At 31.6% G+C, this 14,736-nt stretch overlaps 1 protein-coding gene across 2 annotated transcripts; it reads right to left on the reverse strand.

Moving 5' to 3' along the window:
• Positions 1-11,456: 11,456 nt before the first annotated feature.
• LOC107948729 (transcription factor TCP4) lies at positions 11,457-13,909 on the reverse strand. Of its 2 annotated transcripts, none has more exons than XM_016883360.2 (3): positions 13,212-13,909; positions 11,843-13,133; positions 11,457-11,767 (listed from the first exon to the last, which is right to left on the reverse strand). In XM_016883360.2, the coding sequence occupies exons 1-2, from the start codon at positions 13,324-13,326 to the stop codon at positions 11,893-11,895; spliced, it is 1,356 nt and encodes a 451-aa protein (XP_016738849.2). In that variant the 5' UTR covers positions 13,327-13,909; the 3' UTR covers positions 11,457-11,767; positions 11,843-11,892. The 2 variants fall into 2 exon arrangements, with proteins under 2 accessions (XP_016738849.2, XP_016738850.2); XM_016883361.2 differs by having other exon boundaries at positions 13,224-13,882.
• Between the last annotated feature and the right edge of the window lie 827 nt (positions 13,910-14,736).

Raw genomic sequence — 14,736 nt, forward strand, 5'->3', positions numbered from 1 at the left:
ATTGAAAGTTCGTGATGAAGAACTTGTTCATTGAGAATTTGTGTCAATGTGGAGATTGTTAGAATTAAGTGACCCAAATTCTTATTTAAATAAAATACGATGGAAAATAAAATAAAAGTAAAATCCATATAGAACTAGACTTCTTTTATTTTATTTTAGAATAAGGTTTTTAAACCTTATTAAACTCCATCTATTTTATATTGATTAGGATAAGGTATTTCAATCCTACTAGAATATGGCTTTACAAGCCTATAAATAGACATAGTCTATTCCTCTTGTATTGATTCAAATTTTCGACATAGTGAATTTTCTTCTCCTCTGCCCGTGGTTTTTTTCCCGAAAGGGTTTCCACGTAAAATTTGTGTGTTCTTTATTTTATTTTTTTATTTTATTTTATTTTTCACACATATAGACTGCATAAGCATTTTTTTGTGAACTTCAATTAAATGCAATTTCTTTCTTACTAGATGAGCTGTAATGGCTAATATGTTTTTTTTAAAACACCCCTTAAATTATTACACTTTGTTTAAACAAGTTATTAAATTTTTTTGTAGTTAAATAAGCTCTTATCTTATAATTTTAACTCATGAAAGCCTTTGATTTTAATATTAAAGTAAAATTGTTTTGAAATTTTAAACTAATTTACATTTTATCTTTATGTGAATTTGAAAAGAATAATTTATTAAAAAATATGATAATACCCAAGTGCATTAAGTGCTTAAAAACCTAAGGCTTAACCGAAACTTACAATTACAAAAGAAGAAAACACTTTTATTAATTCTCAATATAATTACAATATGGCACACACTTATCTCACTACTCTGTTTTTCTCTTGATTTACCTCTCACACTCTCTTGCTTATGGCTCTCTTTTTCATCATCACAAGAATGAAAGCTCCTACCCTTATTTATAGAGTTTAGTGGCCATTGGATTGTTAACACATGTCTCCTTGCCATTAATTTTACAAATATCAAATAGCTAGAATGTTCATATAGAATATCTAGTCTTCTAGATAATATCCTAATTATTTCTTTTATATACTAGAATCTTCCGAAAAAAATCTCTTAGAGGATAAGTTTGGATTTTATCTAGAAGTTGCATTAACTTTCAACACTCCCCCTAAAAGCAAAATTCTTTCCACATATTATTTGCAGATCATATTGAATGATTCTTTGAACTTCTCAAACTTTGGTCTACTCAGACTCTTCGTGAATATGTCTACAACTTAACCTTATTATCTTGTCACTTGTCGTCTTTTACACATTGCAATACATGCTCTGTAACACCCCTATCATTTCTCTATTGCCGGATTACAGTTATAGAGCGATACAGATTAAAAAAGAACATTACACCTTGATTCAAAAAAAATCAATATTGGGGTATGAACACACCTATGGGCCATAAATCGAGCTTATAAGGCCCTAAAAAATAGTTTAGGAACAATTCAGGTTCAAATTAGAATAAAATAGAAAATTTCATAAAAATTTAAAAATTTGCAAAACAGGGGTCATACGGCCGTGTGCTCAGGTCGTGTGACATAGCCCAGACCATGTGAACATTCGAAGTCAGGACACACGGTCGTGTCCCAGCCCGTGTGTCCACCTGTGTGAGTATTTGAACTAAAGCCACATAGTCGTGTCGCAGGTCGTGTACCAGACCATGTGTGTATTCAAAGTTGGGTAACACAACCATGTCGCAGGTCGTATGCCAGACCGTGCTCAAAACTATTTTGGCTCACACGACCTTGTTGCAGGCTGTTTGAATTTTACACCTAAATTCATTAAATACTCACAGTTGTGCGTGGTGATCGTGTGTGGAACACGGTCGTGTTACAGCCCGTGTCCCAAGCCATCTGCATCATTTTGACCCTAATTCAAGCAATTGAATACACCATTCCTTGCACATCAAGACATACAATATCTAGATCAATTCCTAGGTTCAAAAACATATTCAAATCATCAGTTACATGCCAAAATTTCTTCTATTCTATACCAACTAATATGCCATACAAATGCACGACAATCAAGATCATTCATTAAAATACTTAATTAAGAATTTTACCTAGCATTACTCACGTATTCAAGTTCCATTCATCAACTATATTGGCCAAAATGAAAAACATGCATAAAAGCTTACCACACCAAAGCACTATTACCAAATAAATTTTAACCTTACAAATTCACCTAACCAAAAGTCAACTTAAATACACATCCAAACCTGACCATTCAACTAGACAAAACATTACAACATAGCATTTGACATATGCACAACTAAAAGCCTATATACATGCCACATCCAAAAAATAAATATAAAAGCTACCAAAAATGTTGGATAGTGTGAGTTTTCAGTCAATCCATTAGGTCGGTCCGTGACTTTGTTAACTACAAAAGAACATAAATGAAACAAGTAAGCTTAAGAAGTTTAGTAAGCTCATAGCATAAACATCAAGTTAGCTTACCTTAATGAAGTAAAAATTTTAAGAGATAATTTATAATTCTTGATCATTAAATACAAATTCACCAATATAATTTATAATTCTTGATCATTAAATACAAATTCACCAATCACATTAGTAATTGATTGTATCTCCAAATATATCAAAACAACTTCCATCATAAGGAATCTTCTCGTACCAAAATCATATCTACTCAATACCACATTCCATGTTTATTCTAAGAAATTCATTGTAACACTTTCACTTAATAATATTGTGGATATGCAATAACATATAAGCTCATGAATAAATTACAATTCAATTGTCACAAAGTGCGATGAACCAGTAACTTAACTCGGATACTCACGAAACTACACCACACCAAGACCATCGTAAATGCATAACAGAGGCACCAAAGTGCAGACAAAGACACGATCGTGCAAATCAAAGGCACCGAAGTGCAAACAGAGACATTAAACTGTAACAGAGACACCGAAGTGCAAACAGAGACATCGAACTGTAACAGAGACACCGAAGTGCAATCCCGTATAACTGCACATATCGACCCTATTAGCATGCCAATTGTATCCTAGCGTTTACTACGTTGAACCAGGCATTACACTTAATTCGTTATTACTTAAACATATTCACCATTCAAAGGCACTTTCTCAGTTCCTTACACATACTATCATTCAACGTATTATCATTGATAAAATGAAATTTCAAAAACTTCAACAATCATAATTTCATTTCCATACATACTCATTTGCAATAAAAGATATAAAGTAAGTAACTAATAATATTTCTCATATAAATACGATTAACTACAAAATAATATAACATAATAACTATAAGATTACATTTACATATTAATACACTATGAACTTACCTACATTCACTTCCGTTTCAAATGCAAAGACTATTCCATAATTTTCCTCTTTCCACGGTTATTGTCTTTTTTGGTTCGGTTCTTGATCTAGATAATAATTAAATAAAATATTTTACATTGAAATACATACCATACTCAATCCAAATGCATATGAACCTCCTTCACAATTTAGTCCCTACCCTCCAAATTCAAAAATTAACAAAATTTTACAACTTATCAAGCCAACCAAATTTATGAGGCCTTAAATCGAGCTTATGAGGCCCTAAAAAAATAGTTTAGGAACAATCCAGGGTCAAATCAGAATAAAATAGAAAATTTTAGAAAAACTTGAAAATTTACAAAACAGGGGTCACACAGCCGTGTGGTCTGGTCATGTGACATAGCCCAGACCATGTAAACATTCGAAGCCAGGACACACAGTTATGTCCAATCCTGTGTGTCCACCCATGTGAGTATTCGAACTACGGCCACATGGTCGTGTCGCAATCCATGTGTCAGACCGTGTGTGTATTCAAAGTTGGGTAACATGACCTTGTCACAGGTTGTATTCTAGGACGTGCTCAAAACTGTTTTGAGTCACACAACCGTGTGAGGTTCCGAGTTCGAATCCTTTCCCTTAGCCTAAACTATTATCTTTGAATATTTGATTTATAAATTATTTCTACTCAACTAATAACAAGAATAAACTTATTAATTTAGTGGTAAATTCAAACTCACTAATTAAAAAAAATTCATTAGTTATTAGTGGGTTAGGTTTTGTTTTCTTTTTGGAAATAATAAGTTTTAAGTGAATGAATTATGTTTTCCAAAACCTGTGTCCCACGTTTTCTTCACCCTTTTCACGTCGGTTTTTATTTATTATTTATTTTATTCTTTTATTCTTTTGTTTCTTTTGCTATTCTGTTTCATTTTTAACTGTGCTGGAATACTGAGCATCTGATGCTTTTGAAGTTTGCTACTTTGGTAATTATCAAAATCTAAACGAGCTCTTGGTTTTCCAACTTTTTGTTCTTCTGAACTTTTCTTCGAAGAACTCCATTATATTTGTAAGTTGTACCTCTGATGAGCACCCATTCGTCTGCAAATTCTAAGAATTTTTCGTTGTTTTGGAATTTAAATAATTGTATTGAATTTTATTGGTTTGCATTCTGTATATGGCATTTATATTTTGTATGTAGTAACTTTTTACAAATTCAGAATCAATTGTTAGAGATATTACTCTAATATTTGCTGTTGTAAAATATGTCGCTGAAAATTTTTATTATTGGCATATAAAAATGTTGTTTCTTTTTTCTATTTTTTTTTTAATCTGAAAGTCATGAACAGCTTATATTTTAAATTGATTTGTTTGAACCTTATTTCTCTCCGAATTTTTTTTATCGAATTCATTTTGTATTGGGAATATGTTAACATCTGTATCAGAGAACATATGTGTTACATGTTTCTGGCAATATGATATATGATATTCTCTGATATGTTATATGATACGATTTTGTTTTGTTAAATGATATGGTTTTGATAAGTTATGTGATATGAAAATTTCTGAACTGATTATTCATGTTTGCAAACTTCTTTAAGGAAAAATTTGTTTGTAGGTCGAGTCACATACTCGGCTTTTAACTCACTCATTTGTTTAATATGTTTCAGGTAATTTTTTAAATTAGGATCGGACGGCATGTGCGAGCTCGGATTGTTTTTTTCTCGATTAATTAAATATGGTGATTTACATTAGTAATATTCTTAGATTTTTGGGACTGTAATATGTTTTTGGGCTGTGTTTTGGTTTTGGTTTTGGTTTGTCGATTTTTTTTTTTTTGATATTTTGATGGTAAAAATGCAAAATCACACGGGTTAACAAATTGGATTTCGGTTTTCAAAACTAAAACTCTGAAAAAATTTCCACTGCAAATTTAGTAGACTCTTAAGTGTTTTGCTGTAAATAAATAATTAGTTTTTAACAAATGTTAGCATTAATCAGAAAAGATTTGCCCAAAATTGGTACATTCGAAGTAAACAAATTTGAATTAAATTTCTGGGTTTGAAACAAGTGTTTTCAGACTTAAGTTTTTCTAAACATTTGCGAAAGTTCTTCCAAATTTCATATTTTTAAAAAGTACAACTAAGTTTGATTTAATTAAAAGTTTTTAAACAAACTAAGGTAATTTCTCTAGATTTAGTCATAACGTGTAAGTTAGGTTTGGGGTGTTACACTCTCTCAAAATAAATTTCAATTTCTGTGCATTCTGGCTATTCAACTAACAATGGATCATCGAGAAGCCTTTTGTAATCGTCATACCAACAACCATAAGGACCATCAGGAGGATGTTTATAGTGCCTTCGAATCAGGTTCTCTCCTTTGAGCCGTGTATTCCAATTCCACTTGATAGTGGCAGCCCTGCAAAGAACACTAGGAGTTGAATCTAAAGTAGCAAGCAGAACATTGTAGTTGTTCATCCGTAATCTTATGCAATACGCTTGCAAAGTCCCTGTCACCAGATATTAAAAAAAATGGGCTGGAGGAGGATTTTGAGAAACCCAATACACAAGAACAACCAGAAGTGATCTATCTACATTGTTCTTTCCATCTGCATTGATGGAGGATTTGCATGGTAAAATAACACGAAGAGAATACAAATTAGGAAAAAAGAATCGATTAGAACTGAAATGCATGTTCTCTCACAAAAGTCATTTGTGCAATGATGACACTTCATTATATTGCCCCACCCTCCTTGCTTCCCGACTAGGTCTTTTAGCAGAAAAAGATAAGTGTCTTTCTAGGATTAATTAAATTAGTTAAACCATGATTTAAAAACTTAGACAGGTGTAGTACACTTGAGATGCTAGGGATCATCAACTCGAAATCTAAATAAGATTTAGATCGTAGATAGATGATCCGGCTAAATCCCACCAGATGAATGCACACGAGAGATAATTTGATGGATAAAATTACTCGACAATGTTTCTTTACAAGTTCCTCATTATGTTTGGTAGGCTTGAAATATTTAAAAGAGGATGGTTATAACACTCAAGTTTCAAAATGATGGATAAAAGATAAATGTCATTTTGGTTGTTCAAATTTGTAATATATATTATTCTTCTTACCATGTGTTTGTTATGAGTTAAAACAAAAGTGTTATTTATTAATGTATCGTCTTACTCTTAATATCTTTATTTTTTTCATTTAATTTAAAATAAAATATAACAAAATATTCACATTAATAAAATATTAAAATAACAAGATATTATAAAATTTAATTTTATATTAATATTAAAATAATAAAATAAAATTATAACTGTTTAAAAACATTTTTTAAATTTTATTACTTTTTTTAAAATAATAAAATAATAAAAATATTTTTACATATTATATAGTTTTATATTAATATTAATATAATAAATCGGAACATGTACAAATTAGGGTTATAATTATCATTTGAATTGTTATTTTAAAAAACTAGGGTTAATTGATATATACAATTGACTATTTATAGTTTTGAAGATGCTTTACAATTTAAATTGAATAGTTAATAATTTTAAAAATAATTACCAACATGGAGAGCATTTTTAAAGAATATTTTAATTTAATAAACTCAATTATGAATTGAATAGTTAATTTTAAAAATTAATTTTATAGTGTAAAATTTAAATCTCTAGCAAACATTTATATAAAAAATTACTATATATTAGTTTGAAATAATTTAATAGTAAATATTAAAACTTAATTTAAAAATATTTATTTAAAATTTAATAGTTGAAAAATAGAAAAAAGACATTTACTTTTTTAAAAAAATTATTTAATAATTAAAAGTTGAAATTCAAAAAAAAAACAAAAATTAATATTTAAAAGTTTAAAGATAAGACCTTTTATTGTAACATTTCAAACTCAGCCTAGACGTTATGGTAAGATTTGGAGAAGTTATCACAATTCATTTGAAAACTCAGAAACCTTTTGACTTGTAAAGATGGTGCTAGCTCTCACTAAGTAAAAGTCCAGTTTGTTAGGGAAAATTCCTTTCTTAGCTAGTTTGATGAAATTGTTGACTTTTTTTATATTGTTAAAACATTTAAGTTTGCGGTGGAGTTCTTAATCTAGTTCAATTTTGGAAAAAAAAAAAGTGATTTGCTGATGGAAATCCAACGTTTTGCGAATAAAATGACTATCATCATAAAAACGTTTAAACAATTAAAAGCGGAAACCAATTAAAATCCAAACTTTAAAAACAACCCAACAAATAAAATAAATTTAACCGAACAAAGTGTAAAAACGCATATTTAAATTGTTTAACCGAGCTCCTTTCGCATCGATCCGCCTAAGTTTATGGATTAAGGTTTGATCAAACTGTTGTTGGATGGGTCCACCATAACCCAATATTGGTGTGTAAAGGATGGTAGGGTCTAGTGAACCCTGTTTGATGTGATTGGAGGGACGGAGATGGTGTATAGTAGTTGGATAGATTGGACTTCAGTGCATTTGTTCTGCATCCAAGTGTGCATTACGTATACATCTTATATTAATATTTGTGTACCGAATCACTTATAAAATGTGTATAGATGTATTGAACTTTTGAGACCTCGGTGCACTCGGATGTTTGTTTGACATCGTTTATTTACATTTCTTTTGGAATCATATTGAGCTTTCGTAGCTCACTCCCTTAGTTTTCTATTTTTAGGTAAATTGTGAGGTTAGGTCTCAGACTCAGCAAATAAGAGAATCTCAAAGTCTTATGTTCTGGTTTGATTTAATTAATTTTTTCCGAGATTAATACTGTTGGTTCAGTTGATTTTGTAAATAAGCTTAAATAAACTGTGGGATGTAATTTTTCAGCTTGAATTAGTTTTAATATTTCCCTGCATGGACATTTGTTTTGAGGTCGATGTTTTCTTCCATAATTAGTCAAGTGTTTAAGTAACTGTTTCTGGATTTTTTTTCCTTCTAGATAAATTAATACTGAATTTTACTAAGCGTGAGTATAAGTGGTTTCAAAAAAGGCATTTGTAAAGTTTGAACGTGTTGCATGTTAAGTCATTACAGTCGCCAAATTAACTTCTAGAATTCGATAGAAACTTATGGGCTGGGTTTTGGGGTGTTACATTGTTATTTCCATATAATACGGAACTAAAAATCTTGTTAATAGGTAAGACTGTCATTTGCATTAAAACTGAAATTTCAAAATTCAAAAAATATAAAAAAACTTAGAATGCTCCAATTGGATAATATAGACCAAATCTACAACTCTATGCATAGTAGAGGTGCTCATGGGTCGAGTCAAGCCAAGTCTAAGCATGATATTAACATATTTTATGTTTGTCCAAGCCCAGACCAAAATATGGGTCTAAAATTTTGTCTAAACACATCCATATTTGTAAAATAAACTAACCCAAACCCATTTTAGGTCCACTTATATTATTTTTTAACATTTTTCTTTAAAAATATTTATATTACTTTATTTTAGTATTTAATAATTTTATACATTTTTTTATTTAATGAAAAATTTTATATAGTAATCTTAACATTATTTTAATGTTTACATTAGAGTATTATTATATATTTTGTAAAGGTTTATTTTTTTAATGTGTTCTAAATTACATAATATATAAAAATAATATAATATAAAGTATTATAAACTTAAAAATAGGTTGGGTCAAGCTAGACTTGGGTCTTGAATGTTCAAGTCTGAACTCGGCCCATATTTTAAACAAGCCTAATTTTTTTGTCCATACCCATTTTTGGGCCTAACATTTTTGTCCAAACCCTCCCAAATTTTGAACAAGCTTTTGGGACTGAACAGATAACTTAACCCATAAACAGGTTTAATGCATAGTATAGAACTAGTAATTGAGTTTAATCAAATGAATTTAACTATTATTATTTAGGTCAAGACTAAAATTGATCAATTCAAAAAATGTAAAAATTAAAATTAATCAAATTAAAACATTGAAACTAAATCCACAACTTTAATAGAGACTAATAACAGAATTTAACCTTCATATTTACTATGATTTTTTTTTAACTGATGAAGCTTATAGCTTTTAGCAACATTTATTTTCCCAACAAAATCAGCATATTTGATGAATCTGTTTAAGAAAATGTGACTGATGAATCAGTTTTATTATTTTCTGAATTTCCAAAAAAACACAACATATATATTTTTTTTAAAATGCATATATTAGGAATTCGTACTGAATTTCATTTCATAAAATTAATTGTATCTGAATCAATTTGACTAACTTTTGAGTTAGAAACACTTCCATATTTAAGTAAACTATTTTCATCCTCTAAAACGATAGTGAAGTAAAATTTCAGGGACTTTACTTTTAAGATCATTAAATATTAGGGTTGATTTTGTGTAATGGACAAGGTTTACGTCAGGGTGATGCTTTATCACCTTACGGAAAAATTATCTCAAATGATTTTGGATCGAATTGCGAACCATCAATAAAAGCCTTTTACATTTTCCCACCAAGAATCTATCACTTCGCATTTTTTGCAGATGATCTTCTATTTATCAAAGCGAATGTATCGAAGAACTTTGGGTTTGAGTATTAATCTCTCAAAATCCAAATTTTTGGTTAGGAATGCGTAGCGCAATTAAGTAAATTGTGTGGTCTGACAAATGACTTAGGAATCCTACAATTATTCATTATTACATTGCATAATGCAATAGGTAAGCCCAACTACATGGCCAACAAGAAGCTCTCCTATCCAACCACCCTCAAAGGAAAACAAGCACCAATACTCAGGTGTAGGTGTCTATTTTTTTACAATCTTTTCATGTATTTCGAGGATCCTTATCTATGTCAGTTATGACTCAAACACGGATTTTTCAGAAAACGAAAGTATCAGAACAACATAGCCAACAACCATAAAGCAAATATAAATAGAACACAAAGTATTCTTTTATGGGTTCATATTTGTTTATGCAATTAAAAGAAAATAAGAATTTCCAGCAAAGCTGAAGATGCTATTTTTATATTAGGCTCTGAGATATACATAGCAGTGAGGGGACCATTTACAGATGGGCAAAGTACCAAAATTTTGGTGGCATCTAACCCATTACTGTATAATTATACTATTCTAACATTATTGAGCTTCTTTGTATTCATCTCATTTCCCTTTAATAGTTCCTGCTACAGATGTACTCAACTTAGCCTCATTTCATCTCTATATCTGCTAAAGAATCCTCATTGATTGAAATAAGTGTGTGAGCTTTTAAGTATCTTCAACAACCTGGTTTCAATGCTAATCTAAGGTCCAGGACATGGTTCAGAGATAACCCCCCCCCCAATTGTTTTATATTAAAAGCATGTAAGCAGCTGAAGTGATTCAGGTCCTATAACACTATCTAAATTCTGCTAATTTTGGCAAAAATGTCTGCAATGGTGATTGAGTAGTTTGATTATTATTCATTCAAGATTAACTAAGCAACAAAATGGCAAGTCAATAGCAAAACTGAGGCATCTAAAGCTATCACTCTTATGACTTTTTCTTTCATTGCACCATGAAAACTCCAAGCATGGATAGAGATGTGAGAAAAGATTATTAGTTACTTTTCAGTTCCTTTTTTGCAGGTTTAAGAAAGTTTTTATGGCACCAATCTTTTCATAGGAGGCAATAAAGCAACAAAAATTTATCTATATGATAAATTGACATTTCTAAACAGAAGATACTGAGTTTTGATTGCTTCTCTATTTCCATATCAGATAAAAAGGGATATTGAGAAAGACTTTTCCCATATTAGTTGATCCAGTGTTTAAGGTCTAAGGTTTAAGGTTTATGCTAGTTGAGGTTGTTTTGTTGTTTTTTTCTTGGTATGTAACCACAGGAGTCCTCATCCGCTTTACGGTTCTAGCTGTGTTCGGGCCAAGGTTGGTATTCAAGTAAAGTCCTCCCAATGATGACAACTCCAATATTCGAACTTAATTCAAATGTCTGGGGAAAAAGTCCATTTCCACTTCTTTCAACCATTTCTTGATTTTTTTTTTCTTTTAAACACATTTTCAGATATGGATATGCGGATAACCCTCTAATGACTCACCAAATAAATGAAAATATATCCATGTTAGGCACATATCTATGGACACTTACATGTGAGACTGAGTGACATAGGTCTTAATTGAGGAGAACAACAAATCTGAAATTAAAAAAACTTGGTTTGCATCTTAAATGTAACACTGGCAAATAGTAGCAAACAACACAAACATTGAAAACATGAAACACATGATATGTCCAAGGAAACCATAGTTGAGCTCTAAGAGCTCAATCAAATATAAATTAAAGCAACAAACAATCAACTGATAGAAGCTTAACAAACTGGGGATCGAATAACCTGAAAATCCACACAGATTCCTTCTTCCCCAAGGTATGAGCCATTGATTCAATGTGACCGAAATCTTCCCTCAAAACTGATCTTGAATCCATCATTAACATCTCCTTATCGACTTCACTGTCAACAATCAACTTGTAAGTGCAAAGCAACGTGAATATTAGAATGAAAATGAGGAAGTGGTAGAAGTGGAACCTGATAGATGGGGATAAGTTTGGCTTTTTTTTTTCTCCACTCTTAGTGGATCAATGGTGAGAATCAGAGGAAGCAGAGGACAGCTTATTGGCAATGCTGTCATGCTTCTCCTCTTGGCCTTGAATTCGTGACGGAACGCGAAAACCGGAGTATACACCAGATGTGGTGAATCCCATGCTAGATAAAGCAGCTTGTTGATGAATGTTTTGTGGGATTTGATGATGATGATGGTGTTCATCAATTGGCTGGTCTATCCAAGCACGAACCAAGGGTGTGTTACTGGACTGAAGGGGTCCCCTCTGAGAAAAAAACTGGCTGTTTTGGCCAAAAGTCAGTGGCAATGACTGTTGCGATGGAGTGCCAAAGATAAATCCACCGCCATTGCCACCACCAGCATCACCACCACTGCTATTCCAAGCAAAAAATCTCTGCAACCTCCCAATCTCCGCCGGTTGCTGCTGCTGGTGGTGCTCCCATCCAGCATTAGACCCATCGAAACCGGCTAATGGGGTGGTGCCAGAGAATAGAGCAGAGTCAGTATGGTGCGCCTGAACTGTAGCAGCAGCATGGGGTTCATGGTGATGCAAAAGAATTGGCTCCGGAAATGACTGAAGCGAAAGCCGCAGATCTTGACTATGGCTGCTCGTCCTTGACAACAAGTCCGGCGGGTAATCCTGAAATTGTAATGAAGAAGACGGCGGCGTCTCACTAGAAGCTCCCAATGGAAAAAAAGACTTCATAGTATCAGCAATCTCATCAGAAACTAAAGAAGCCGGAAGAAAACCCGAATTATTATTCAAGTTATCTCCCAGTTCGTGTTGCTGAACACATTGAGAACCAGACCCAGCAGCAAGGTTTTCTATGTGAAATTCATTGTTTGTTGCTGTCGATGTGTTTAGGTCTTCTTGGTTATTGGGTTTCTTGGTTGAAATCGTTGCATCCAATGGGTTCCATGGAGGAAGCTCGGCGAGCTCGTCAATGGCGGATTTGGCTTTTTTTATTAGCCAATCCACAGCTTTGCTAGGACGGTCGTATCCGAGACGGTCCTGTACGTCGTAAAACTGGATGGCGGTGTGAGCCGAGAGACGAACTCGTCGGTCTCGAGGACCTTTAGCAGTACAAACTTTACTGTGACGATCTTTTCTTCCAGTTGATCGAACAATGTGACCTCCTTGAACCTCAACGATCTCTCCTCCAGCGTGCTTTATCCTCAATCTTGACGATGTTGCAGCAGCTTGGTGATGATTTTCTCCCATTTTCCTTGCATGTTCGATTGATTTTGCACCAAAATCTGAAAAAAGAAGAAGACTTTGATGTTTATAATGATGATTCCTTGGAGGATCCAGAGTCAGATTTTAATGGAAGACACCTTTCTGCTTACTAATCTGCTCTTCTTGACTGTACTTTTCCCACCACAATGAAACCAAATACTGTTCACTCTCCCAAAAGGCCCCGCCATTGATTGATTCCATTTCCATCACCATAATCAAAAGTTTACAGCGCTTATTCCAAGCCTAACCCATCTCTTTCTGTCATCTTTTTCTTTTTCTAAGGAAAAACACAGATTTTGGAAATTGGGTCTCTTATAAGTACTATTCAATTCAGTAACCAAACTATGAAAATGGGTTTTCAGTCTTTTTAACACCCACTTACCAAAAACAACAAGAAACAACAAATTTTCTCCACAAGAATTTTCTCGGGAAAAAACCCAGAGAGAGAAAGAAAAGTAAATATAGGGGGGGCTTAGATATAGCTTAGTATAGGGAAAAGGAACACTTTTCTTGGCTTATTGGAAGCCCTTGATGATGATGAAGATGATGATGGCAGCGGGTAAAGGTGACAGCGTATTTGGGTCAGAGAAGAGATTAAAGATCTCTGTTCATCTCATTCACTGCATCTGCCGCTGTTCTTTATAGTAAAACTAAAGACTAAAGATCTCTCTTCCTTTTGTTTCAATCGGATGCTAATAAAATTATTCTTTAACTGGATTATCACTTTTTCTTTTCTTACTAAACACTATACATTTCGTCTAATGAAGTTAATCCGCCATTCTTGATGTTTTGTTTTAGCTTAATCCCTCCCTCCATTCAATGTTATTTAAATGGATTATTGTCTCTACCCAACCTTTTCTTTTTTTTATTTTTATAGATTTAAGAACCAGTCACACTTTTCTTTAATTTTTAAAATTTTATTTTATGTGTATTTTTTTATTATACTAAATTTAATTTTATATGTGAAATTAAAATAATTTCATTATCTGTCTAATATTTTTTAAGAAAAAGTTTATGCATATTTCTTTTTAATATTAATTTTATTATAAGTTATTATCATTATCCGAGTAATTGTATATGCCGAATCAAATAATATTACCACATTAAAAATAAATATATTTAATTTTAAATTTAATAAATAAAATTAATTTATCAATTAATAGTATTTTAAGGGTGTGGATGTAAATAAAATTGAGTTGGTGTTGAATTTAAAATTATAATTGAATGAAAATAAAATGGTGTGTTTTGTAGGTGATGCCTCATAAATTGACAGTATTAGACTGAAGTATAATGGTCTAAAATATTCAGGGACTTGATATGCAAAATTTCCATTTTAACTAAAATGCTTTTAAGGGTGACTGTGTGGTGACCAAACTTTAAATAGGGAAAATTACTTTAAAAACTCTTCTTGTTTATTTTTTTTATTTCCTTTAACCATAAAAAATAGAGAGGCCTCTTACTAATTAGTTCAAAAAAAAATTTCTACCAAAAAATATTTTTATAAAAAAATCGATTTCACCTAAAAATAAATTTTATTTATTTTTCAAAAAATTATTTTTTTGTTCAAATAATTTTTTTTGAATTTTTTTTGAAAAATTATTCCAACTGGAATAAAATAATTTG

Source organism: Gossypium hirsutum, chromosome A04 (assembly GCF_007990345.1).
Source record: "Gossypium hirsutum isolate 1008001.06 chromosome A04, Gossypium_hirsutum_v2.1, whole genome shotgun sequence".
NCBI classification, from domain to species: Eukaryota; Viridiplantae; Streptophyta; class Magnoliopsida; order Malvales; family Malvaceae; genus Gossypium; species Gossypium hirsutum.